This window comes from Symsagittifera roscoffensis, chromosome 3 (genome assembly GCF_963678635.1).
Source record: "Symsagittifera roscoffensis chromosome 3, txSymRosc1.1, whole genome shotgun sequence".
NCBI lineage: Eukaryota > Metazoa > Xenacoelomorpha > Acoela > Convolutidae > Symsagittifera > Symsagittifera roscoffensis.
The window spans coordinates 15,459,180-15,475,230 of record NC_087064.1 but is presented as its reverse complement, the minus strand read 5'-3'; the positions used below and the strand labels follow the sequence as shown (position 1 = coordinate 15,475,230).

The 16,051-nt window shown below is 35.9% G+C and overlaps 1 protein-coding gene across 1 annotated transcript; it reads right to left on the bottom strand.

The window, feature by feature from the left end:
• Nucleotides 1-102: 102 nt before the first annotated feature.
• On the bottom strand, nt 103-13,882 carry LOC134841812 (crooked neck-like protein 1). The gene is made up of 14 exons (XM_063857849.1): nt 13,596-13,882; nt 13,261-13,416; nt 12,939-13,057; nt 12,636-12,761; nt 11,021-11,196; nt 8,628-8,789; nt 8,110-8,313; nt 7,695-7,835; nt 7,353-7,499; nt 6,905-7,099; nt 2,500-2,697; nt 2,038-2,210; nt 1,175-1,459; nt 103-370 (listed from the first exon to the last, which is right to left on the bottom strand). Exons 1-14 carry the CDS (start codon nt 13,832-13,834, stop codon nt 331-333), a joined length of 2,361 nt encoding a protein of 786 aa, XP_063713919.1. The 5' UTR covers nt 13,835-13,882; the 3' UTR covers nt 103-330.
• Between the last annotated feature and the right edge of the window lie 2,169 nt (nt 13,883-16,051).

The window sequence follows — 16,051 nt, the reverse complement described above, 5'->3', positions numbered from 1 at the left end:
GCAGAGGTTAAAGATGAAAATATTTATTTATTTGATTTTGGTGAATGCAAAATGTGAAATGTTTTGTTTCATTGAAATGTTTTTCACTTGGAGCAGGCGACGTCACTCCTCCCTGAACCACAAAATATCACAAACATTGGACAAAAACAATAGAAGCCCGTTTTGAAGTTTGCTTTCCTTTTGCCTCCGTTGATTTCCGCTCCATCAAGTTTTTCATCTGAAAAAAATTGGCGCCAACAATGCACAGTCAATACGTAACCTGAAGCTGTGCTACAATTGAGTTGTTAAACGGCTATTCGTTTGCTTTTTCAGCGCTTCCTGTGTCATTTACTAGTTATAATTTTCTTCATCATTGGCAGCATTTATTGAGCTGAAACAAAGGAAATCATTATGGAAATGCACATAGTGAAACTTCAGTGGCAATACTAGAATCTTAGAAAACGCTGACCACTAAAACGGGTCATGGTTATTGAAGCAATAAAGCATGTTATTACTCGCAAAAAACTAATTCTGAACTCAACAATGCTTTAGTTATTTCAACACGGAGGCGAACCTTCGCTTCGCAAACACTAGCGCGAACACGACAAAAAGCAGCTCCATAAAGTGCAATAAAAAAGTAGAAAAAAGTCTCGAATTAGCAAAAATTCGACTACGTCTCGGATTCGATCTGCGACCTGGAGATTATGAGTATAGCGCACTACCTACCACGCTTAATACAGTCACTTACGCATTATATATCACAAACACTAGCCACAAATAAAGCAAAGAACAATGCTATGAAATTTCCAACGCTAGATTGTGATTATACCAAAGTGCCACCAAATAAGTGAAAACTTTCCACTTTCAATGAACACTATTATTTGCCAGTTAGGTTAGAAAAAAAGAAGTTTCGTACTAATACTCAAGCTGCTGGCTAGTGCGATAACTGCGTGAACAATTTTAGGTATTTGCGTTTCAAAGTAGTTTCAGATTCAAAACTAAAATCGTGCTTAAGGAATTTCCGTTGGAAAACTTTTGGTATGCCGATGCCCCGTAATGTTGTGAGACACGCAAAAAAGCCACACTGAAAATGGTTTTCATGCATGTTTTTGATAAAATTTAAAACCGCGATAGTCAATTTTTGTAGACTTACAAAGGATTCAATCATAAATGAACAGTGACATATCACATATACCTTTCAGCGTTACTATCTTCACAGCGCTCTAACTTTTGTTTCTTCACAGGAGAAGACGCCATTTTTTCGCTGTCACTTTCACCGTCATTATTATCTTCATCTTCATAACTCAAATCCGAATCCGAGTCTTCATTTCCTCCTATACGACAGTTCTGGTTATTATCATCACCATCATCTTCATCACTGTCAGTGTCGTCGTCGTCAGCATCATTCTCTTCATTGTTATTTCCACTTTTCTTCATCCCCTTGTTCATATTCGACCATTTCTTTGCCATTTCAAGTAACCTTAAAACACAACGATTTGACACTTTAAAAGAAAAAGTGTCCACATTTTTTTGCAATTATTCGTAAACTTGTGATAATTTTCCTTAGACTTTGAAAAAAAAAACAGAAAAATGATATAGAAAAGTGATAGAATACTAAAACTAAAAGCATTTCTAGAAAAATTTATGATTGCCACTTTTTTGACAAAATTGACCCAATTTGAGAAAACTGGATCGCAGGGAAATCTGAAAATTAAATTCCACTTCCAAAGCAAGAAGTTGATCACGCTACACTTTCGCAGTTCGATAGTGGGGTTTGCCTTCATTTTCAGAAAAGGAAATGAACTGAACTTGAAAAGAAATCAAGATTCAAACCGCGAAAAAGAAAAAGAACGCGAAAAAGAAAAAGAAAAACGCGAAAAGAACTTTTCCTGAAAAAAAAAATCATCGCGACGTTCATAAAAGTCTGAACTACGTTCATCGACTCTTAAAAAACAGATTCTTTGTACAAAATTGATCAGAGCTACCTTAAGAGAGGCCTTAAACGTTCTTCCATGTTTTAGAAAAAAGTTTCATGGAAAGTAAAATGTTGATAATAACCTTATGTTGCTCTGCAGACTTCGGGATCCGGCGGAATCGGGGAAAATGTAGTCAAAGTACTCCTCCCAACCAGCGTCCACCCCATCTTCAGTCAGCATTTTTCTCCGCTTCTTGATCCGCTTTGGCATCAGTTCGTTAACTGCAGTTTGGGACACTTCGTCACCTTTTTCTTGCTGGAAAAACGCAAATTCAGTTCGAGTTCGTTCTTTCGGTGTCAGAAAACAAATTTGGCGAACAAATATGCACGTTTTAGATGAGCCCCAGATGACGGGAAACCTACATTTTCACACGCACGCAATTGTGAGCACTTTAAAAAATGATCGAAATTAAACTAAGTAGTCTAAAAGCTATAATTAAGTTCGATCAACTTGTAACAAGATCATTGAAAAGTTTCCGAAGTAACTAACTCATCAACTATTGCAATAAATTAAGACTTTTTACAATTAATAGCATTTTTTTTACCTCGAACTGCTTCCAATGCTGAAGCAACATCAGTCTCTGTTCACTGTCTGCTTCCTCCATCCGCAGACACTTGTTCGCCTCTTTAAACACTTCCCTCGCCTTCTCCACTGCCCTACTGCTTGTCCCTTGCCCTTCCTCTCCCTCTTCATTCGACACATCTTCCAGGGTGGCCTCAAAACGAGCCAGACTGATCCAGACCTAGAATGGGAAACGATTACATCTAATAAAGTAAACAATAAACAACTATCATCCTCTTTGGATACATGAAAAAAAGGCTTGACTAGCACCTAAAGAGTAATCGCGCTAATTAGAAAAAATCTTTAAGGACTAAGAAAAAGTTATACTGTCATATATGTACAAAATTGATATGAAATACAATCCTGAAACAAAGGCTGAGGTCATTGAACAGTGTTTTCTATTTGCTAATTTACGAAATAATAAAAAAACGTTTAGAATGTTACGCTCCAGGTATTTCTTATTTCATCACTGCACAGAAAAAAAAACGATTTTCTTCTTGGTCCGATTAACCAAGATTGCTCAAGTTCTATATGTGGACAAACTCATAAGATAGATATGCTTATAGAACAACTAAATCTGAAAAACAAAAATGAATTTTTCTTTATAAAGTCAACAATCAAAAAATATTCTCTTCCGTAAGCTGTGATAACACCTCACTAATTGCGCTAAAACTGTCCCCAACATTACACACAAGATCTGGTTCAAAATCCATGATAGATAAAAACAAACAACTTATATAAAAACCAAAGCCAAGCTAAAAGCGGTAAAAAAAGGAGCTCCAAAATGCACAGAGACACCAACTTCGCATGTAATAGTTTGGAATGTAATTTCTATATAGCAAATTGAAAAGAACAATACCAACTTGTATAAATTATATTATTCAAAATTTTCGCGAAATAAACTGAATTGGAAAAAAAATATGCAAGAAATTTTTATTATTGTTTTGTTGTAACTTTTTTGGGTTCATGTGATGAATTTAAAATGAATCAACTGTGATAACTTATTAAAAATTGAAGGTCAACGCACATGCTATTGAACAGCCTATTCAACCTCTTGCTAAAAAGTGCCACGAAATACAAACTAACATTATCGACTTCGATTGAAAAAAAAGTCACCTTGTAGTATCCAAATTCCAAATTTAAATTCCACTTTCGAAGCTAGAAATCCATCACAATTTATCGCGCCATTTAAGCTTTCATAATCGGAGAATGTATTTTGCCTATGTTCTACTAACATATGTGCCAGGTGAAACATCAATTAACACAGAGAGGAAGCTGCTTTTTGCAAACAAAAGCGAGAAAACGAAAATCGAAAAATGAGACATTTGACATATTATATTACATTCGCTAGCTTGATTGAGTAAAAGCAAAACAAAAGAGAGAGACAAAGCGGAGCTTAGCATCAGAGTGTAACGCATATCCCGTGCTTCGAATTTTTGACAACTCACAAAAAATCTCATACAGTGGAAATAAGATCTGCATCCTTTGAGTGTACTCTGACAGCACCCAATTACAGGGTTGGTAATTTCAAATTTTGTTAAGTTTTTTATTCAAGTATTTTATAAAAATTTTGAAAAACCATAAAACTTTCTGCTTTTTTATATCTAAGTTGTTTGAAAATTACATAACAAACGTCTTAACTCGGAACTAGAAGCAATTTAGCAGTCGAATTTGGACAAAAAATTTGCATCTTGGAAATCCTGAGAATACGCTGACGTTACCCAATTACAAGGATGGGAATTTCAAATCTTTCGAACTTTTCAAAGTCAAAGGCAAGATTCGCAACTCCTGAGAGTAACCTGACAGCCACCAGCTACATGCTTAGGAATATCAAATTTTAATATTTAATTTTCATGAAATTTTTTTGAAAAAATCACAAAAAAACGTCATAACTGGAAAGCTTTCAAGATTTGAACAGTCATATTTGGAGGCAAAAAATTTAACCCTTGAGAGTACCCTCAGTGCCTAACTACAGGATAAGGATATTCAATTTTGTAAAATCTTAAAGTTGCCGCATCTCGTCAACTAAAACGATTTGGGTATTCATAATTGGAGGCCAAATTCTCAACCCCAGAAGATACCTGCCAGCATCCCATATTATGCTGCTAATTTCAAACTTGGTGAAATAAAATCTAAATTCAATTTGGAAAATCGAAAAAATCTTAACCATTGCAATATACGATATAGCTTAAACGTGAAAACATTCTTTCCTTAAACATGCGTTGAACACCTTAACCATGGCAAAATAAGGAAGCCCGCATTCGAATATATAATACAAAAATATGCTAAGACAATAGAATGTACAAATATAATCGGAAGACAACTACTAAGCGGTAATAAAGACAAAAATACCTAAGCAGAAAACCTTTAGGCCACAAATAAAACAGACAATAAAACATGCTATGAAATTTCCGATGCCAGATCGTTATTATAAAAAAAAATGCCACCAAGTAAGTGGACCCTTTCCACTTTCAATAAGCACGTTTATTTTGAGTTAGAAAAAAGAAAGTTCCTACTAACACACTACACTGATCGCAAGTGTAAGTAAAAGTTTTTAAGTTCCCCTACCCCTCAAATAAACACACGCACATTAAATATTTTCGCTTATCAAATGACGCAAAATGAGGCCACTAGGCCGATGTAGTACAGGCGTAAACAAATTAAACCCAAGCAATTCAAAAATACAAAAAAAAAGAAAATTTAAAACATACCGAATAGACAGTTGGAAACGATCCAATGAACTCATATAAGAAGGATTTTATTTCCGAATTTCTATATAGAGGCGAAGTTGCACTTCGCATACAAGCCCAAAAAATGACCGATAACGCTACTGGGAAAATGAATGAGTTAAACTTTGAGTCTAAAAAAAATACTTAAGTGACGCACGCCAATTATGAGTCGACATAATTGCTAAGTGACGCAAGCCAATTATGACGTATTAGCACTCAATTGAAAAAGAAGAAATTAGCCAAGTAACTTGCCTCAATTTATAGAGCGGACGCATTTAAACTTGTATACGAAAAAATTCATTGAAAACATCCAACCCTGCCCTGGTTCGATACATCTTATTTTGTTGCGGTTCTCTTTCCCTCCCTACCTTTACGCTACATATCCATAATAACTTATAGCTGAAGTGCTATTTGTAATACAATAGTCTGTGTTAATATCCTTAGCATTGGCTAAACTTAAAAGCTGGTTATTGATAAAAAACGAACACTTTTCAAAATAGACACTAATATTTGAAACTTAAGTCGGAAAAAAAGAGAGTTCATACTATCACACAAGCTTTGCTTGTGTAAAGAAAGTAAGAAATCTGATAACTAAATTTTAAAGAACAAATTTTAAAGACATTTCCTGAGAAAAAAAATACAAAAAAAAAACAAATTTGACACACCCGAAACTGCGCTTCGCAATCACTTGCGAGAACACGGCAAAAAAGCAGCTTTATAAAGTGGAAAAAAAAAGATGAAATAGAAATAAGCCCCAAATTAAGTAAGCCTTTCGGAATAAGTAAGCGTATCGGATGGGCGCCTGCGACTTCGAAATTGGGAGTCTCACGCACTGCCCGCTCGGCCACGAACTATTAGCAACCCATAAACACTAGTCATGAATAAAGCAGCTACATATGCTAATAAAATGCCAATGATAAGCAGCAAAAGTTGGAACAAATACAAGCAGACACAATTTGGCATGTAATAATTTGGAATATATTAAACTGAAGGCATTCACGCTAACTCTGCATGTAATAATATCGAAAGCATAAAGCCAAGTAACCTATAAATTAAGCATTTCAAAAATATTGCGAGATATATTGTGCTTGAAAATTTCTGAAATCGAGTTTTTATTATTGTACTGACATTTGAAGCACTTAGTTTTCTTCGGCTCAACTGAAAAATGAAAACTGCATCAACTGTGTTAACTTATAACTATTCGAATGTCAAAGCACTTGATATCAAAAAGCTGTTAAGGTGCCCAAAAGTGGAATCAATACTTGCACCTTAGGTTAGAAAAAAAAGAACAGTCGTACTATAACACTACCTTACTAAAGTTCGCAAGTGTAAAAGGGACGGATAATTTAAATACTAGCATGCTCAAAATATTCTGCTGCAGTCAAGTTCCCTCAGAGACGGGTCATGCGATGTATAATTCCAGGAGATGAGTTCGGCGAACCAAGTTATCTAGGGGGAGGGGGACTATTGTACCTCATAGCAATACTCTTGCTAATCGCTCTGCCGAGAATTTTGAAAATGGTTCGAGGAAGCAGAGCTTCACAAAAAAATATGTTTTCTGGAACATTGAAAATAAAACCTGCTGAAGTGTGTGATATTAAAGCATCTTATAAAGAGTTAAGTAAATATCCCTTCTTTAACGACAATTATGCTCCATACCTTAACATGTCTAGTCCTTGTCAGTAAAATGCGGTAGAGTTGCCTCGCACGTTCATACTCTTCCTGTTCTATTTCGAAGTCAATGAATGCCTTCCAGACTAGCTCTGGCATGTCTAGAATGGGTTGTTTCACTGCCAGTTGGTACAGTGCACGTGCTCTATCAGTGTCGCCCAGAACACTCTCCAGTTCAGCAAACTAAAAAGTCAATGGTTCATTAACAATTAGCTTAAGAAAATTCAAAAACCTCTGGTTTCTAAAAGAAAAGCTCAATCAACTCAAACAAAATATGAGCAATTATTAGTTAAGTTAATCGTGACATCATATATGCAACACTGTAAGTGATTTTTCAAATCAAAATAATATCAAACGCTATTTTTAATGGCACATTCACTTTTCACTTGTTTATTGCTTGAAGAATTTTGATTTAAAAAGATTTTCTAGCATTTACCTTCTTCCACGTGTTGCAGTTTTCTGGTGCGAACTCGAGAAACTTCTGGTACAGGATTCTGCATCTGTCAAATTCTCTCAGTTGTTGCTCTAACTCAATATAAGCATTGAACAGTTTCTCTTTCGGACACCTACCAATTGCTTGACCCTAAGGCAAATCAGAAATTTGAAGCAACGTGACAAATATCCTTTTTCACATTTATCAACAAACTTTTTCAATGAAGCAGAAAAGCGTAGTTTCTGTTTCGTGGTCAGTCGAAAATTAAAACCCTCTTTTAATTTGGCCTCCAACAAAATTCATCATCTAACGTTTGACCAATTACTTTCTGAGAACTTATCTAACCATGATTTTCCTGGCAGTGGTGACTTGTTTCTGTCTCACTTCGAAGTGCGCAAACATGATCCACATTTTGGCGAATGTGAACTTCTTGTGAGGTATGATCTCCAGACAGGTCTTGTACACCTCGCGACATCTATCTGTGTCCTGGAATGAATCACACACTTTTCTTATTCAAAAAGCCAACAAGTGGAAAGTTGCAACGAGTAACTCGTCTGCTGAATGCGAACTTAAGTTGTTCAACCCATTTTACACTTCCCCCTCTAACAAAATTTATGAAACACGATACAGGAACAAGATAAAAAATACATAAAAAAAACACGATAAAGGAACAAGATAATAAAGCAAACTCCAGAAAAAAGGATTCCTGATATAATACTACGATTGCTCCGTTGGTGAAGACAATATCCGATCTATGTACCTTAGCTTGCAGCTCTTCGAATATTGCGTAGTTGATCCACAGGTATATGTATCTTCTCCAGCTCCGTTTCTCCGCCAGAGGAGGCACATTGGCAATAGCTCTCTCATATGCGTCTCTGATCTCCTCAGTAGAGTCACATTCTGTCTCCATTAGACGTAAGAAGTCGAACCATGCGTCGTAGTTGAGGGGATTAGAGGCAATTTCCTGAAGAAAAGTTATATCAGTATTAATATTTAAGTTTTATCAATATTTAAATTAAACGCCATTTACATTGATCTCATATATTCTCCAAAGCTGAGATCTGCAAAGCAATTGCCCGTTATTTGAGAGAAAGGAATTTTCGATCGATAAGAAAATGTTCAGACATTTTAAGACCAACCAAACTGCTTTTCCACCAAGTTCCCCAAATAGTAAAGCACAGAACTTTCTATAATTTTTATTCGTACACAACAGTAGATTAAAAGTGTCGAAGTGTCAAAAACTTCATGGGTTGCTATATGCAAAAATGTTCAACTTACTGATTCGTATTGAAATCTGCGTTTGCTGATGATAACGTTCTCTACACTGTCCCTGGATCCGAACTTCTTCTCATGGATGGTGTAGTTCTTGAATAGTTGCAGACACTCCTCCTTCGGAATCCGGTCCAGTGCATACTTGTAGATAATTCTAGCCCGCTCATGCTAAAAGAAAATCAGGCAACTTGTTAACAGACAGTCATCAAATTGAAAATCCAGATTAACTTTAAAATAATTCCGCTCCACATTGAAACGTTTATTCAAGAAAGAAGCTAAATATAACACCATTTAAGAAAAAAAACTTATGAAAATTATTTTTACTAATGGAAAAGTATTGGAAAACTGAAACAAAAATATTGGAAAGTTCTACATAACACGCAGCTACAAAAAATCAACAGTGAAAATATCCACTATGAACAGAAATCTTACATCGAGATCTGTGATGTTTCATAACAACTTAATTTTCTGACAATCTCAATCCAAGCATTGATTAAAAAAACATAGCCAACCGACAGTTGGAAGAGAGTAATGAATGCAAGAAAACAGGAAAAAAAGAAAACAAAAAAAAACGAATTTTTTCAAAAAAAAATAAGTCCGTTTTTTTTTCTGTTTTGTTGCGTTCATTACTTCACCTTTTGAATTTTACAGAAAAAATTGTGTGACCTTAAAGCTATCTGAAATTCTAGAACAATTTATGATTGACACTTTCACCCAATTTGAGAAAACTGGATCAATAGGTAAATTTTGCTGGAAAATCTGAAAATTAAATTCCATTTTCGAAACTAGAATTTGATCACGTTTTTCGTGCCCTTAACATTATTGCTGTTCGATAGTAGAGTTTCCCTTACTTTTAAACTTAACAGAAAATAAAAAGTCAAACCGCGAAAAATCCAAATTAAGCGTGAAAAAACGTTCATACTTTTTCCTGGAAAAAACACAAAAAATCACTAAAACGCTCATATGAGTACTGACTACGTTCATTACTCTTAACAAGAGAAAGTCAGATGTTTTTTCCTCAAAATTAAGAAGTAGGACTTCGCATTCCGAAAAATGCACGATTATGCACATATTTTTGTGCTTAACATTAGATTTGAATGTGAGCAACTTGTAACAAAAAAATTCAAAAATCAAATAAAAATCTGTTAATGTGTTTCACTTTGTTCATTGGCATTTTCATAACGATCATTAAGTCTACAAAAAAAGACAACTGATTTTAAAAAACGAAAACTTCAAAAATTAATACTTTTTGTTCCATCTCAACAACACATGAAACGAGATAGCCTCTAGAACTTTCATAAATTTGTCCTGAAAAATGGGAGCTAAGCCCAAGAGAGTCAAGAAAGTAAAAGTGGGTCACGTGCTGAATTGATTGCGTGCTCAAAAAATGCAAAATTTTTGCAGAAAAAGTCAAACCGACTATCACATGTGTAACAGAGAGGCAACGCAAACACAGCAAAAAATAAGGATCTACTTAACAATTGCCCCCCCCCCCCCTTGGTATCTGCTTAAGAATTGCCACCCCTATTAATAAAAGCAGTAAATTAGCACTGAGCTTTCTATTGAGAATTAGAATTTTGCTGCATTCTGATTGATCGAAAATGCGTCATTTTAATCTACTTAACAATTGGCCCCTTTCTTAAAAGGGGGGGGGGGGGGGCGCAATTGTTAAGTAGATCCAAAAATAAAAAAGGAAACGTTAAAATTTCACAAAACACTTAAATACAAAAAGTAACTTTAAAAATAAAAACAAAATCGATACCTACGCTTACCACCTACCTCGCCTCCAAACAGCAGCCAATAGTAATGCGGATAAAACAAATGCTATAAATTGCCAACATAATTAATTTAAAGCAAAACACATTACAAATTGGCACTTCTGATGAGCACTAACCACGCAAGTTAGGTTGGAAAAAATGAGCTCGTATCATAATACAAGCCCTTGGTTGGTTAATAATAACGCCAGAACTGAGATTTTCAGCAGGTTTAGTTTTCAAGTCAGTGCCTTTAATACGGAATCCGGCTAAGAACAATTTCCGACCATTTTATCATCAATTTTCATAACCATTGAACGACATACAAAACTCCTAGTATCGAAACCAATAAGACATCTTGCCACAAAAACCAAATCAAACTTTTTTACAGCACTTTCACTTAATTAGTGCCAAGCTGTGATGAGCGGACCTAGATCGATTAGACTCTAGCTAGTAAAATCAAATAAGGCAATTCAGTGCTCTTGTAATGCTTTTATTCGAATTGACTTGCTCGGCTCTACTTTGCTTTGAAACTATATGCGCTGTTCAACTTATAACTCGAGGTACTCTTCAGCGGAACTAAATTAAATTGGATCTCATTCTTGCGTTAAAATGACGCATAGCTATTGCATCACACTTAATAACCTCTTTTTGTCGTTCTTCGAACTGAGCGAATGCGACGAAGAGAGACTCCTCCAACTCCACCTCCCCAAAGAACTCCACCGCCCTCTCGTACACAGCTCTCGCTCTGTTTACGTAGCCATGACGCTCCTCGAACTTGGCATACTTGATCCAGTGTTTCACATCTATCAGGTGGACGACTAAAAAAAAACAAAAAGCTTTTGCATTCTAATATGACTTTTACATAACTTTGAATGTCAAGTTATTAACTAATATTTGGTAAATTCTTGAGAGCAGCAATCAACAAGAAAAACAACTTGAAAGCTCAAAATACTGCTAGCTCAGTCATTTTTCTCGAATTTGAAAGAACATTGAAACATAGCCAACAGACAATTCGAAAAGTGCAAGCAAGTGAAAATAAACGCAAGTTAACAGGAAAAAAAAACACTTTGTTTTTTGAAAAATCTCATTCGAATTTCAAAGCACAAATAGGTAACCTTAAAAGTTTTTGATACTCAATAGCTTATCTATGACCCTTTCTTTCGAAACTAGAAGTCAATAACGTTTTTCGTGATTTTAGCACTGTTGCTGTTCGATAGTAGAGTTTGCTTTCCTTTTAACAAAGAAAATGAACTGAAATTGAAAAGAAATCAAAAATCAAACCGCGAAATAGTTAAGTTTGAGCCTGAACTAATTTTAGGTTTTAAAACATGAAAAAAAATCACTACAACTTATATAAGAATCTGAACTTTGAATTTCAGGAACACTTTATGATTGACAAAAATTTGCTTAAATTAACCCATTTTGAGAAAACTGGACCAGAAGACTTTTATTCCGCTGGAAAACCTGCAAACTGGAGTCCGTTTTCGAAACTAGAAGACGGTGACGTGTTTCGTGAACTTAACACTTAATACTGCGGTTAGATAGTGCAGTTTACCTTCCTTTTAACAAAAGAAATGAACTGAAATCAAAAGTATAACCGCGAAAACGTAAATGTAAGCAAAAAAAGTAAATCATCACGACCTATACACAGAGGCAAAGCTATGCTTCACAAAACTAGCGAAACCCACAAAAAAAACAGCTCTAAGAGAAAAAAAGGGAAACAAGTCTCGAATTAATAAAACATTGCTACGTATCGGATTCGAACCTGCGACTTCAAGATTTGTAGTTGCACGCCCTGCCCTCACAGCCGCTTAGCAATTGAAAATTACTAGCCAAAAATGAAGCAGGGAACAAGTTTCTAATGCTACAGATCGTGATTATATCAAAAAAGCCACCAAATGAGCACTTTTATTTGGGAGCGAGGCTGGAAAAAAGTAGTCATACAAATGCGCTACGCTCGCAAGCTGGCTAACGTAATAAGAACGCGAGCTACGTTCATCAACTCTTAAACAACATAGCCAATCGAATATTGGACAAGAAATGAACGCAAGTAAACATAAAAAAAATCACCGACTTTGTTGAAAAAATTTCAACTTTCGAATTTCAAAGAACAAAATAGACGCCGGGAGCAGTCAATTAGAGACCACACTTGCAACCCATGAGAGTAACTTGGCAGTAATCCACCTCAGAGTCTATTGAGAGAAAGAAGCGATTATATATATTTCACAGGCAATAAATGAATCTTTAATAGACTAACTTAGTCGTTCGTAGATAGATCTGACGTTTTCGAACTCCTTGTATCTGAGCTCGAAGTTGATGTAAGTGTTCCAGTTCTGCTCCTCAGGAAGCCACTTCATCCACCGCTCGAAAATCTGCCGAGCACCTAAACGAACATTTTCAAACGTATATATTCAAAAAAAGCAGAATTAGTGATTCGACGGAGCAGTGAATGAGAAAAAAATTAAAACTGGATTTCGTGAATAGTTCTTTTGTGAAGTTTTTGTATGATAGTTTATCATAGATGTCTTTTCAAGCAAAAAAAAGGTTTCATCATTCACACCTGTTACATTGCCAAGCATCTCCTCCATGTAGGTGTACTTGAGCCAGAACTGGTTCACTCGGGGCAGAATTGAGACTGCACGGTCCCAGATATTGCGCGCATGATTGATCTGCTTATGTCTGAAAAGAAAAAAAGTTCATCAGTGAAACGAATCTTTTTAGATGATTAATTTGATGATTCTAAACACTGCCTTTTTCATTATTTCATGCCAAGATACTATTGCTATTCCCTCTTGTTAAAATGGAAGTTCTAATGAGAGGACCTGTTAGGGACCCAAAAAACTCAAACTACTTTACTTACTCGAAACATAACTTATACTCACTTCATCTCCATCTCGGCGTACTTGAGCCAAGTGGTCACTGTCCTGTGATCCATGTCCAACCCCCTCTCGTACACACTCCTCGCCCGCTGCGTCTCCCCCATTGACTCCTCCCACTTGGCATACTTCATGTAGTTCACGATGTTGCTCCTGTTCTTTCTAGAACAAAATGGAAACCGAGAAATTATATCGGCCAAACTTTGTTTCAGGTTAAATGAAATTCAAATGTCAGACTTAAGTTGAAATCAAATTCTATTAAAAAAGATAGACCTTTCAAACAAGAGGATAGCCAAGCTTTTACCTACTATGCCGAATGTTTGCGCACCAGCAGTACTTACCTGATGTTGTCTTCAAACTCCTTTCTCTTCCTCAACTGGTACGACTGCAGCTCCTCGTGATCTTGAATCTTCTGCTTCGGAGGCGGAGGCAGCACCTCCAGCTCACGCTCCTTCGCTTCTCGCATCAGTTGTTCCGCTGTGATTTGCTGCTCCGCCGGCATTTTGTTCTTCACGGCGGCGCTCTTAGGGGCCCGTTTGCCTCCGGCCATCACTGGCTCCGCTGATATTGTATGGCTCATCTCGGTTCAGTATAATCAAATGAAATTAAAATCTTCGAATTACAACAAAAACCTGAAAACAAATATTCTCCATAAAACTCATTCAAAATACAAATGCGAAAAGAATATGAGGTTTCAACTGGTTACAATTTCAAAATTACAAAATCCAACTCAAAAATAAAATTCAACTCACTATTATATCATGTGCTCAACAGAAAGTTGAACAATACAAACACCAAAAAAGTTTATTGAATGAATAGCCGGGAGAGAAAACCAAAATAGCAACGAACATAAGCTAAATAAATTTTGGACATTTAGCGCTCACAGGAACTCTAAGAACAGGCTTATGAAGTCCATCTGCCGATTCTAGTTCTTTCCGGCGTTTCAAATCAGACGCCAAAACTGAGCCTGAGTCAACTTTTCCTGTCATTGCGAGCTTGCTGAAAAACTTCTGTTTATTTCTATTGCTAACTCCTTCGTACTTCGATGCAAGTTCATTTACAAACGCACAATTAGATGGGTTTCTTTTCGACCGGTCCAGGCTTTTAAGACTTACAGCTTTCACTCCATGACTAACTCTATATGCCCCGTAATAAGAATCGATTTGAAGGTTTTTTACATTAGAATCTCCATTCGCTTTCTTGATAGAATCTGAATCTGACTGGCTAATGTTGAAAATATTGAGCGGATTCTTTGTCTTCTTTTTTCGTTTCTCTGGTTCTGTTTTGATAACTTCAGTTTTGACGTCTTTCAGTATAGGAATTTCTTCCGGAGCAGAATCTAGATCTGAAATTTCCTCTTCTAAGGGTTCAGCAATCTTATTTTTTCTCATTTTGCTTGTCTCTGAAAAAATTTACTTAATTTGAATAACAAACATTCTACACAGAGGCGTAACGGAGCTAGCACCACTTGCGATACAACGCAAACATAAATATCGACAAAAAAATTAAATGCTGAAAAAACTAGGAGAACCAAAAATTTCGTATGTCTCGATAAAAAAACAACTAGGGATACAGCTAAAGCTATATGTACGTGCTTGATACTGAATGAATTTTCTATACTCATGCAGCACGAAAAATGTGATTTCAAAATTTGGACTTGCCCAAAAACTTTGTCATTTCTCTACTAATTTTGAGATAATCAATTTTCCTAAGGATACAACATTTCTCTAACAGGAAATAAAGGAGTCGCCGCTTCTGTAAAAACAATTATTGCAACCGGTTTTTTGAATTGAACTTTTTCATCTCAGATTTGCTTGGGTAATTATGAAGAAAATTCAAAAAATTTCTAAAAAACGGTCAGAAGTTCTAAGAAACGGTCAAGACTTTCCAAAATCCATAACTCGTTTCGGCACAAAGCAGGTTATGGACGCTTATGCAGAGATTTCCAAAAATGGGTTTCTCAATGTAACACAATCTGCGAATTGGCAAATTTTCGCGTTAAGTCAAAGTTTCCAAAAAACTGTCTAAGTTTCAAAACTTTGACTTGTTTGAAGGCGATAGCTTTTTTCTTAAACAAACTGGGCATTACCAATTATAAACGTAGGCTTTTAAAAACCTACTGCTTCGATGAAACCTATGATATCAGATTTGACCGAATAGCTAGCGAGTAAAGTCCCAAAAAACGGTCAAAATGGAGAAAAGAAAAAAAGGTCAATATTTTATAAATGTCATTTCCAAAATCATTATTTTTTGTGTAAAAAACAGAGCGAAGCCGCTCACGCAGAAGAAAATTAAGCAACCTGTAATTTCGATTGACCCCAAAATGTTAGATTTGGGAGGGTAGTTTCCGAAAAGAAAAACGGTCAAAAAATCAAAATTCCCGGGGTCCATAAAATTTGGTGTCAGAGAAAGTGTGGCACGGTCGCACAACCAAAAGAGTTTCCCACAACCCCTTCTTTGAATTGAACCCAAAATCTCAGATATCGCAGGGAAGTTTTCGAGAATATTTAAAACGCTTCAAAATCAAAAATTGGTCTTTTCCGAGGGCGATAACTTTTCCTGTAAAAAAAATTGTGGGTGGCCGCTAATGCAGGGGGCTTCCCAGTACCTGTTTACTCCCTTGAACCAACAATATCAGATTTGAGACGTTAGTTTCCCAGAAAAGTCAAAGAATCACAAAACCGTCAAAAATCAAAAAGTGGACTATTTCGAGGGTCCTAACTTTTTAAAACAAAACTGGGCGTAGCCGCTTACGCAGGGGAGCTTTTCTAAACATTTAAATCAAAAACTCAGATTT